At 37.8% G+C, this 12,493-nt stretch overlaps 1 protein-coding gene across 1 annotated transcript; it reads left to right on the top strand.

Annotated features, from left to right (window-relative positions):
• Nucleotides 1-294: 294 nt before the first annotated feature.
• On the top strand, nt 295-10,985 carry ubxn2a (UBX domain protein 2A). Its single transcript, XM_033990900.2, has 7 exons — nt 295-427; nt 765-827; nt 2,517-2,619; nt 3,843-3,952; nt 5,242-5,379; nt 5,773-5,934; nt 9,376-10,985. Exons 2-7 carry the CDS (start codon nt 784-786, stop codon nt 9,560-9,562), a joined length of 744 nt encoding a protein of 247 aa, XP_033846791.1. The 5' UTR covers nt 295-427; nt 765-783; the 3' UTR covers nt 9,563-10,985.
• The last annotated feature ends 1,508 nt before the right edge of the window (nt 10,986-12,493 follow it).

Here is a 12,493-nt window from a genome sequence, read left to right as displayed (position 1 = left end):
CACATTAGCAAAAACAATATAAAAAGTAAACAAAAGAGAAGTGACATCATATTCTCACATGGGCTTTTACTGGAAACACTGAACTAACTGACTAACTGATACGTAAAGCAAAGAAACAACAGACATGCACAACAATGTAAATTTACCGTAACTGTAGAAATATTTACACTATTTTACACAGTAGCTGCAGAAGATGAAACTTTTGGCATGTGTCCCACTGCTGAGCTCAGCAGCGGTGTGTATGTTCGATGTTTACGACAGTGTTTTCTTTTACGACAGTGTTTTTACGACAGTGGGAGTCGAAATACGGCGCTGCTGACGTCACTGCTCCATGGGATCAGCAGCAGCGGCGGCGGCGGCGGCAGATCAACGGCTGGAGAGAAAAAAAAACTTACGGCGGCGGGATTAACCGAGAAAACAAGGACTGGTAAATCTCACATTGACCTTAAATCACACTAGACTCGTGTAAATGATGAGTGCGTAGGTTTTTGTGTGTGTACGTGTGTGTTTGTGTGTGTCACGGCACGTTGTTGTTGCTATGGTCACGTTATGGCCACGCCGCCCACTTACATAATTTAAGATAACGCTACAGGCTGCAGCTCTTGTTTATTTGCACAATGCTCGCTTTTGGAGTGAATTGAAGTAAAAACATGGCGTAATATAGACTCTAGACTAGTTTAGACACTGATCACACACAGCGCAGGCACTGAGCACTGTCCGTGTTCTATGTTTTTCTCTCTAAATTGGCTTTTGTTTGTCTGCAGATGGGAAAAACAAAACGTCATGAAAGATTGTGACACTGAGGGGGATGAAAAGGAAGAAATCTGGTAAGTCAAACCTCCCAAAAACCTGATCTACAATCTCCAGAGGTATATTACACATTAATGAACAGTTTTAATAAAGAATAACACGTGTAATATTTTTTAATAATTGAGAAAAAACTTAACAGATCCCATATTTGCGTACACATTAATCAGAATCAATATCAGAAGACATTTATAGCCACACAACTCACAAACTAGAAACTTTCTTCAGTGATAAAGTGCAACATAAAACACTGAATAATAATAATATAAAAAAAAGTAGAAATATAGCTCTTATAAATACAAATAAGGGCATGCATAAAGTTTAAAATGATTTTAAAAAAAAGCATATGCTTAAAAATGAAATTGTCATAGAGGTACAATATTATTATACAAAAAAGATTATGTGCAGGGTGTCTATAAAGTCTTTTTGCTATTTAAAAAAGTGTATTACAAAGGCAATTGATAAAATATGTTAATCAGACTTGTTCTATTGTACTCAGTGGTTTCCAAAGTTTAAAAAAAAATCTAATTTAATACACCTCTTTTACAAGATTGATCGTTTTCCTCAGATGTTCTTGGTGTAAGAATGTTCGTTTCTGGTGTAAGCGTCAAAGAGGACCAAGAGTCTGAAACATAAAGTCAAAAGGGTTTAATTAATGAGTTTTGCACGGGTAAATTGAACAGGGAAACAACAGATTCTACCCAAAGAAGTCCTGAAATAGTCCTGAAATGTGCATGTTGACAGTTTTTATAGTGTCTCTGCATGTGTGTATAAAAGGAGGATCCTCTTCTGGTCAGCATAGCGTTATCTTTGTGAGCCCCCACACAACAGCACTGCCTCAGAAACTCACACTTTGACCCTGACTCCGAGCATCAGTGCTTCCCATTGTATTCCATATGTCTGCACTCCCCTGGTTTGCATGTGTTATTTACTTTAGCATTAATACATTAAGATGCCAGCTTGATGTAGTGCGCACTGCTAAATGTAGGTACCTTACATTGGTGGCCCACTTTCTACCTAGCACTGTCCCTGCCTCCATAAATTTCTTGTGCCATGCATGAATTGAGTGAGGCGATGGTGGATCTCTTCCGTACTTTGTTCTGTAGTTTCGTTGAGTCTGTGTATCTGATTTTGTCTCAATAAACCATGATACACAATGCACCTTCTCTTGAGGAGCAGCCATTTCTTAGGGGTTTATTTAAAAGGACGTCTCTTTCATCAACAGGACGCCAGACGTACAAAAATGCAACATGATTCAAAACTTTTATAGCCACTGAGTACAACAGAACAAATCTAATTAATATATCTTATTCAATTAAAAATATCTGAGTGACTTTATGGCTTTATTTAACTATGAAAAACACAATTTCATAATAAAACTTTAAGGAGAATAAGTGAGATTTTTTACCTCAAAATATACATGATATATCCAGAAATAAAGAATCACCAGTGTCACATGAAGGATTTTGTGACTATGATTAAACGCATATTCTTGGGAGTAACATAAAGACAAATTTTCTAACTACAGCGAAGGAAAAGTCCATGCTGGTTATGCATTATTTCAGCTTTGTGTTATATGCAACATTTTGAGGATTTGTGCCCATTTAAAAGCAATAGAATTTAGTTTTAATCGCTATGGCAACGATCTTGATTGGGTCATCACTCTGTTACCCGTGGCCTGACTGCAGCCTGATTGTTGTGTTGTGCAGTAATGAAAACGAGGAGGAGGTTCCAATGAGGCGAAGTTTCTCGGTTGAAGACCTGCTCGATGAGGTGGAGAAGATCTGTTACGATGCCTCAGGGTCGTCTAAGGTCAGGAGCACTTCACTTCAGCTACTTAGCCTCTGCATCAGCCCAGAGACTTTCCATTAAAGATTTTAACGTAACAAACTTGTAATGGGCTGTGTTCACTTTAGACCTTTAATATCCAACATCTATTTGTCTTGTGTTTATTGTGTCGAATGAAGCCGTAAATGTACTGATGCTCAACTGATCAAACTGCTTATTTTGTTAGTAATGACACCACGTATAAACTCTTGTGAGTATTAAAGAAGACATATTGTGCTTGTATCTGCTATATAGTTATAACCAATGACACCCTTGGATCATTGTGGTATAATTTGCACATTTTAAAGCGATATATTCACCTAAAATGACTTAATAAGAGAAACACGTCCGCTGCCTTCCGCGTTACAAAACTGCGGTGCCCAATGGGAGCTGACCTTGCAGTAAATGTCATCACAACAAAGAGCCGTGTAGCTGTCGGCTCCTCCTATAGATAGCTGTAGATTACACTAGAGAGCAGCAGATTTTTTTCATTTGGGCCAAAATGACTACGCGATGCTGCAGAAGAAAATAACATTCAAGACAGAAGTAAGTACAGAGCTGTGGGCGTATGCTGTTGGCTACAAAAATGAGGATTGATGGGCAATATGGTGTCTTGAAAACAAGCGATTAAAGATGTTTGAATCACTCCAAAAACAACTTCAAGAGGGTAAATGAGAAAGAGAAACAACTATAACATGGTTAAAAGCTCTGAAAAGTTGATTTTGCAGAATAGGTTCTCCTTTAAGAGGAAGTAACCAGTTCATAAACAAACATTTTTACATATAAGCTGTAAATATTGTTGTTGAATTATGATAGACATGCCAGACCTCCAACTCAATTGTTCCGAAAGAGGAGTTTGAAAAAAGCCATGTTAAAAACTTCTGTGGAGTAGTTGCTCTGTGAAAACTCTGTATGGAGAAGTACATACATTTTATGGGCTCAGTTTATACTAGGTTACAGTTTTTATCCTCTTATGGACCATATGGGCGACAGTAACAGTATGAGTTTTTTGTCCACTGATCTGAAAGTCGGCGGTTCAGATCTCACTCTTGACAAAGTAGTGATTGGACAAGAGACAACCTTTATTTGTCCCACATTGAGGAATTACACTTGTGCACTTTTGGACAGGACACCTTTGAGTATGTAAATATATAAAGCGCAATATTGTTCTGTGTCATCACCTTCTGACAGTTGCATTGTGGGTACAGGTGGAGATGGTGGTACGACTGTGGAAAGACGGCTTCACTGTAAACGATGGAGAGTTTCGCAGCTACACGGTGCCAGAAAACCAGGACTTTTTGGATGCCATTAAAAGGGGGTAGGTTCCAAATACAGACTGAACTCCTTTCATTTACTTCTGTTCATTTTTTTAATAATGAAAATATTAACAATAGTTTCTAGTTGGTGAAATTGAATATCATATTGATGGCCTTATGAAAGGTTTACATACACATTCATTAATACTATTATTATTTTCAGCAGTGAGTATTTACTGGCCCGTCGACAGAAATTTGGGGGCCTGGGGCAAGAAACCTCACATGGGCCCCCTCTAATATAAATTAATAGGAAGAGAGTCAAATTTGGGCCCCTATGACCCTGGACAACAGGCCCTTTTGTCCCCCCTGTCGACTCCCCTGAGTGTTTACAAATGCAGATAATGGAAAAGCATCTTTAATTAGTGGATGTGACCAGTGTTAAAGGTGCACTATGTAACTTTTTTCGTTACCGCTTCGTTTGGTTATGGTTTTGCCTGGAATGTTTCACACTATGGCATTAAATTGTCAGCGTCCATAGAGACAACTGGATGATGCTACCAGGTTACAAGTTACAAGTTAGATCTGTGGAGAGGCAGTCCCGTTCATTGTAACGATTCATGTTTTTAATGGTATTTGAGCAAGATAGATTTAATGCAGTACTGTGGAACATAGTTGTTGTTGTTGTTGTTTTTTTAACTACTTTCTACATTTTATACACATACATAAGACGCTGAATATATAAAGAAAGATGTATGGAATTATTTAGGAAAGAAAAAACTGTAAATTAGTTTTTTTTAAAGTATTTTATTTTCAAATCCTCAAAGTAGCCACCCTTTGCACTCTTTGTTTGTTTTTTTACCTCAAAATTCCATACATCTTGCTTCATATATTTAATGTATGTATTTAAAAATGTAGAAAGTAGTAAAAATAAAGAAAAAACATGAATGAGAGGGTAGAGGGTGTCCAAACTTTTGACTGGTAATGTATGTTTATGTAATTCATTAAACTCATCTGTGTTTCTAATTGATCTGACTCAGTTTCGATACTACGGAGTGTACTTCATAGTCAATACAGTGTCCGATACCACAATGACAGTACAAAACACTTGTTATTTAAACAATAGAATGTGATTTTCAACATTAAATGATAGTATTTTCTTTTCTATTCCCACGTTGCCTTATATCTGTGTAGTCCCTCAGTGTGCAGTAGGTTCATAGTGGTCCATGGGTGTTTACTCGTCTATGTGTCTTATACTTGTTCTGATACAGCTCAAAATCATTCAGGAAAGATTCACTTCTGTCCTGAGAATGTGACTTTTTTAGTATCAATACCTGCTGTCCTTCTATCTTAGGGAGCTTCCATCCGAGTGGGAGAGCAGAGCGGAGGAAGAGGAGCTAGAAATCAGCGTGGAAGATTTAACTGAAGAACCATATGTCCCCAAAAAGAAAACATTTCACCCATTCAGCGGACGTGGATACCGTCTGGGCAGGTGAGCTTTTGTGTTTCTCCTTGCACAGCGTATGATTTAACATTGGAATATAAATAGCAACTCACACCTCGAGTGCTGGAGCTAATTTTAGAACAGCGCAATTCACTTTTCTACCACCGGATGTCAGTCTAAATCCAGCTTTATTATTACCAGCTGTCCTGACATAGCGGCTTAATATTCTACCACCATTACAACTACAGAGTGCCTGTGCATTATTGAATGAACAATGTACAAATGAATAATCTACTAGTATTTCCTGTAGTTTTTTTTTGTTTTTGTCCTTATCTGACTTCTTGATAGTCTTCATCACAAACCATGCTTAACAATAGCGTACACTGCAAAACTAGCGCCCAGGCAGCTAATCTTTTGTGTTGTTATGTCCATCGTCGGCAGCGTTGCGCCCAGAGTAGTGGCCAGGTCACCATCTGTGCACGAGGATGGGGAATCTGCTCCTATTCCCATGGTAACACTAGACCACGCCCTGCCCGTTACCTCGCTGCAGATTTGGTTGGCTGATGGCAGAAGACTGATACAAAGGTTTAACTTATCGCATCGGTAGGTATATATGCATACTCTGTAGTTTTAACGCACATGCAGCCAGCCAGTTTTTTTTAGAGTAAATGTGTAGTATTTTTAATGTTATCAATCTAAAATGCTGGATCTTTAGCATTTTTTGTTTTTAATTTTCATACTATTTTTGGCATTCTGTGTATGGGATGATGTCATACTCCCACATGGGGGCAGGAGCCAGTTTTATGGTGTTAAATTTGTAGTATTTTTAATGTTATAAATCTAAAAATGCTTATTTATTTATTTATTTATTTTTACACTATTTTTTGTATTCTGTGTATGGGATGATATCATACATAGATGGGGGAACGAGACGGTTTCCTTGTAGTAAATTTGTAATATTTTTAATGTTAAAGATCTAAAAATACTATTAATCTATTTATTTTCACACTATTTCTGGTATTCTGTGTATGAGATGATGTCATACTCCTGGATGGGGGCAAGAGCCACTTTTGTCTGTGCATTTTATTTTATATAATATCACCTGAAACCTGGTAATATCTCAAATCACATCACCAAATCAACATTAAACAGCTTTATTTGGATTCATTTTGATAAATTTTCCTGCGCTCCATTACTACTCCTTTTCTTTTATAGGAGCCATTTTGAGGACTTTTACCATTTAAAACATTTGCCTCTTTTTTTTTTTTTTTGTTAGTTACTATGGCAACGATACTAACTTTTCATTATTCTGAAATGTTGCAATTTACGGGTTTCAGCTTCCTGTTCAAAGGCGACATTTTGAGGACGTTTGGAAATATTAAATTGCTAATCGCTATGGCAACAGTGCGCATTTCCTCTTACACTCTTAGATTATGCATATTTATTTTCTTGCCTATTTGTAACGAGGAGAAAATAGGATTATGCCGCCGTCGTATTGTTCAGTTCTGAGTCTTAAGCATCAAAGTAGATTTCAGCGCCTCCTCTTTTAAGATTACCAGAGCCGGAGTTTATTTTAGGATTACGCAATGCTTTGTTCTGGATTGGACGAGCACGTTATCTCCCTTACCATAGTAGTGAACTGGGCCGCAGAAAACATAATCTGAGATGTAGCAAAGGAGTGGAGGATCTATAAAATCCCCAGAGAGGCATTGCGTAACTCCAATGCCGCATTTATATAACAGGGTTAGCAACTAAAGCATACAGCGTCGAAGCCCTCCCAACCTCTAGCTATAGCATTTGGCCCACCACCGAACTGCTCATAAGGGGAGGGGCATCATCAATAATAAATGTTTTTACTAGTATGGCGCTTTGAAGTGGAGTCAGCGCTAGTATTAAGCCAGAAATTCTTGGCGCAACTGCATAGAAATATCCCGTTAGGCCGATTTTGTCTTCCCGCCATCGACTTTTGCTGAACAAATTATGGGAAATGTGTCATTCTATTCATTCATTTATTTTTCCAACAGATATTGTGTTGCGTTTCAATATTTATTAATGTTCACATCCAGGAGACTTTAGAGAAGACTGAAATATTAATTGCCCGGCGAACGCGTACAACCACATGGCTTTTGAATACGCCTATAGAGGGCCGTGTACCACAAAGCTCGTTTTACCCGTGGGGTTCAGAGCGATGCAGAGCTCGCACCGTTGCCGTAGCAATTAGGAATTCAGAACAAAATATTCTGTCTTTTGAATAGGCAAAGTAGTCCTCAATATGTCACATTTAAAAGGAAGTTGAAACCCGTAAATAGCTAGTTAAATGTACTTCTAACAACTGTTTATGTTAGCATTAGCATTAGTGCAATACAAAAATGTTCACACCAAGAAAAAGCCTTGACACTAATTTGATGATGAAAAACTCAAACTAAAACACAAGTCTGCCCACACCAGTCCATCTTTCCCACAGTCCTCAATATATCACTTTTAAAAGGAAGTTGAAAGTCATAAATAACTAGTTAAATGTGCTTTCAAAATGACAACTGTTTATGTTAGCATTAGCATTAGCGCAATACAAAAAAATGTTCATACCAAGAAAAAGCCTTGATACTAATTTGATGATGAAAAACTCAAACTAAAACACAAGTCTGCCCACACCAGTCCATCTTTCCAACTATCGGGGATCAGCTTGTTCTACCCGTGGCTTTCAGAGCAATGCAGACCTCGTACTGTTGCCGTAGCGATTAGTAATTCAGAACAGAATATTCTGTCTTTTGAATGGGCAAAAGTCCTCAATATGTCACATTTAAAAGGAAGTTGAAAGTCATAAATAGCTAGTTAAATGCACTTCTAAAAGACAACTGTTCATGTTAGCATTAGCATTAGCAAAACACAAACATTTTTATACCAAGAAAAAGGCCTGACACCAATTTGATGACGTTTGGCTCCCTCTTTTCTTCATCACTCGAGGAAAAACTCAAACTAAAACACAAGTCTGCCCACATCAGTCCATCTTTTACCACAATCCCGGATCAGCTTGTTCTTGTTCTACCCGTGGGTTTCTGAGCGATGCAGATCTCGTACTGTTGCCGTAGCAATTAGTAATTCAGAACAAATTATTCTGTCTTTTGAATGGGCAAGAGTTCTCAATATGTCACATTTAAAAGGAAGTTAAAACTCATAAATGGCTAAAATTTGTAACGGATATTAAGTTAAATGCCTTGGAATTAATAGCTTCTAAGAAAAGGCTGTTCATCTCAGCATTATCACAATATGAACATGTTTATACCAAAGAAAAGGCTTGACACCAACACACAAAATAATAGTAATAATTTCTTTAATATTCCCTTGTGTCTCATACTAGCTCTGAGTGGAGATAGACAGATCGGGACAAGGTTTGCACTTTTAACGTATCGGCTATCGGCTTTAAATCTCCATCAGAGGGAGATACTTTGTTTGGCCAAACCAGCTGTCTAAATACGCAGGAAAATATATACACATAAAGCTTTACCTGAACACTTAAGTCCAAAGACAGTACTGCAGAAATGTGAGTACACTCCTCTCCACACAGTTTGTAGTAAAGTGAAAGTAGGTTGTGGTTGAGTTGTACTAAATTCTAATTAGATCATTTGGGGAAAATGACCTAAATTGGCCTTATATCGGCTCAAAAATATCGGCAGAGCGTATTGGCACATTTGTTTCTCTGTATTTTAAACAATCAGTATCGTATCGGTCATGAAAAAACCCATATTGGTGAAGTGAATCAGATTTTGTTCAATGTATGTGATGTTTTTTCAGATATCCGTTGAAATGAGTATCCAGTTTTGATACTAGTTTTTGTTAGTGTCTGTTAGGGGTAGTTCAGCTATTTTAACTTTGCTTGGCGGTGTGATGTCGCCTGCTTGTCTCCATGGCGATAGATACTACGGCACAATCCAGGCGAGGCAATAGCACCTCCATGAAAACAATTTAGCTGCAGATCCTCCACCAGAAAAGTCACATATGATCTGACTTTGTTACTACATACAACCTTTTCACGTCTGTTTTTAGTATCACTGATGTCCAAGATTTCGTCACGCGCTGCCAGAGGAGCTGCCCCCCTTTCGTCCTCACCACGTCGATACCGTTCAGAGAGCTGAGTGACCTGGACTCGAGCCTGGAGGAAGCGGATTTAGCCAACGCCGTGATAGTGCAGAGACCTCTCAACACACAGGCAGCCTTCGGACACTCCTCCTGACCCGCCCCCTGACCCAGTCTAGCTCCATAACTCACACAAACATACATTTTACTGTCCTTCGATATTTACACTGATTGGAAGCTCAAGGCTGCGTGTAAATCACCCCCATTGACTCAGCAGTGTCTCCTCCGACCTCACACTAAACAGATATGCATTGTGTTAGCCTGTTATGCTAGGGATGTTCAATTTTAGTCATTTTTAAAGCCACAGTATGCAACTTTTTTAGCTTTTTGTTAATAATACTTTGAGCGTGCTTGCATTTGCACAAACCTGACTCTTATTTAACCTGGAGGAGCGCCTTTTCCTGCTTGTTTCCATGGAAATGTAGTTCTTTTGGCTGTAATATTCCACTGTATAGCACAAAACTCATTTATCTATATGGAGAATGCAATCATGTAATCAAGCAGGTGACATGCCACCTCTAGAAAGTTACATACTGTACCTTTAAAATCAATTTTTATTTTTAATTAATTCATTTTTGTGGAAATTATTTTACAACTTTCAGTATTTTTGAGGCCATAAATGACATTTTTTTCAGTGTTATAGCTACTTTATTTTACACTTATCATGGTTTTGTTTCTCCTCTTTCATTTTTTAATTTATTTTTTTATTAATAGAACAATTACAGAAAAAGTTAAACACCACCACCAACAACAACAACAACAACAACAACAGGAGGTAATGACATTTTCAACCTAAAAAAAACTTTATTGACACGATGAAAAGTCAAACAGACAAAAAAACTGGAGACTATTCATTCACATCGCCATATTTAGTATATTTTTTATCAGTTTTATTCAAACTTTAATTAAATTTTAGGATGTATTTTATTATTTTTTTACATAACAAGTAATTTACCACATCCACAAGTTCATATTTTTTGTATTATAGATTACGGTACATATTCTAATGATCTTTCTGCGATGGCGTCCCTACACAGTACCACGTTTATCACAACACTCGCACATGCATCGCTTTGGTTCTTTTTGAGGTCAGTATTCACCTGCCGCTATAGAATGATTAATATAACTGGCATTAAAATAACAGCAATTTTTATTTAATGTATAACTACCACAGATGCAAAATGCAACATAATTTTACATAGAAATACACCAGCACTTCTGAAGTCTTCCCAAACTGCTTTCAACCAGATCTGTGCACTAAAATGAACGGGGCTAGTACGACACTGCATCTTGTGATCCTGTATTAAGGATAAGCTATATTTATTACGCATGCTGTTTTGTTTACATACTCTGAGGAGGAACATGTGATGGCTTATTTCAAATGGCCGTTGACTGTTTGAGTATCATGTCATGCTAGTATTCTCTTGGATTGCCTTTATTTGGAGTTGAATGTACCTCAATATAATGTTAAGTAAGCTAGAATAAAAATCCTTACTTTATGCACTATATGTTGTGGGATGATTCTTTGGTAAAGGTTCATTCTGTCTTCGTTTTTTAAGGTCCCATATTACGCAAAACTGACTCTTGTGAGCTTTAAGTTGTGTTATAATGCTGTTATCTCATCAAAAACATACCTGCAGTTGTGTTTTGTTTCATTCACACATGTTTGAGTAACCTGTTATTATTAGTCTGTCCACATCTCCAAAGCTCAAAATGCTCTGTTCCACCTTGTGATGTCATGTAGTGGTAGTTTTCAAGTTAACAGCTTCATTTTACCTTTCGTTCAGTAGAGAGTGGGGCTTTTTTTTAGTTTATTTGGGGCAATTCCACAGCTGAAATTATCCAAATGATTCTAGTGAAAGTGTGTGGACTTGTAAAACGCAGTGGAGCACTTCCTGTATTATCACATAATCACATCACACATGGAACAGAGCGTTTTCAGTTTGAGAAAAGAACCTAAATATCTCTATATATGCAGGGTTTGTGTGTTAAACATGTGTGAATGAAACAAAACACAACTCCAGCTCTTTGTGATGAGGAAACAACATTATTATTTAACAACATTTTCAATACTTCTAACAGAAATACAAACAAAATATCATGTTTTATTCTGTATAAAACCTGCTAACCTTGTAGTTTAAACCTTCGCAAATATGTTAAGAAATGGACCATATTCTTGTACCAATCATAGACTGTATAAAGAAGTGGACTAAGTGAGTGTGACGTCACCCACGGCGTTCAGCTCCAGTCAAATGAAGCTCATCGACGCTATCGGTTATAGCGTCAAATTTGTAGCCAAGTTTCATATTTGTAATTTCGACCGTGAGTATCATAGCAACCAAGGAGCTAATCCGGATCAAAGCTGACATTGAAGGTAACGCCCCTTCCTGCCGGCAGCGCTGGTTTAGCAGGGAGTAGACGCTTAGCAACGCTGTCAATCAAACCTGTTGCTAACACTACTGGGAGTGACCTCGGGGAAAGAAGGCGCCTGATTTGTCTGTTATTAATGTTCTTATCTTGAGTTACAGACACAATAGTGAAATAAAAAACCCCAGGATCATGTAGAGCGGGTTAATACGAACATTTTAAGACCAAAATAACGAATCTGACAGCAGCAGGTACAGAGAGAGGCCACAGTTTTCTAGTGATCACTTCCTATTTGGTACACGGCGGCTAGCAGGTTAGCTATGTCCATTTATATAAACAGTTTATGGCATCAATTTAGATTTCACTGGCAAAGACAACACCACAACAATTGCATATGATAAAGATATTTATGGATGACATGAATAGACGTGGATGGTGCGGTGTTCAGGCCGGGATAGGCTTGTATAAACGGGACTTCTGGGTAATTGGAGGTGTGGTTTAGGTGAGCTATGGTTCACTGGAGCAGGATGAGGATGAGGCGGGGTCCTGCTCCTGCTCCTGAATCACAGTTAATCTCAGTTAAACGCTCCTGGATAAGTTTAAATGTGAACTTTTGAACCTAATTTCTTTATTAAATCACAAATCTAATCACAATTCCATG

Source organism: Periophthalmus magnuspinnatus, chromosome 24, assembly GCF_009829125.3.
Source record: "Periophthalmus magnuspinnatus isolate fPerMag1 chromosome 24, fPerMag1.2.pri, whole genome shotgun sequence".
NCBI classification, from domain to species: Eukaryota; Metazoa; Chordata; class Actinopteri; order Gobiiformes; family Gobiidae; genus Periophthalmus; species Periophthalmus magnuspinnatus.
Note: the sequence above shows the minus strand (reverse complement) of the source record. Positions and strands in the feature narration are given on the sequence as shown.

Bases quoted from the DNA above. Each gene is read 5' to 3' on its own strand.
- ubxn2a (XM_033990900.2), top strand. From the start codon at position 784: ATGAAAGATTGTGACACTGAGGGGGATGAAAAGGAAGAAATCTG. The intron at 5,380-5,772 runs GTGAGCTTTTGT...CATCGTCGGCAG, and splicing joins CGTGGATACCGTCTGGGCAG to CGTTGCGCCCAGAGTAGTGG. The intron at 5,935-9,375 runs GTAGGTATATAT...GTCTGTTTTTAG, and splicing joins AGGTTTAACTTATCGCATCG to TATCACTGATGTCCAAGATT.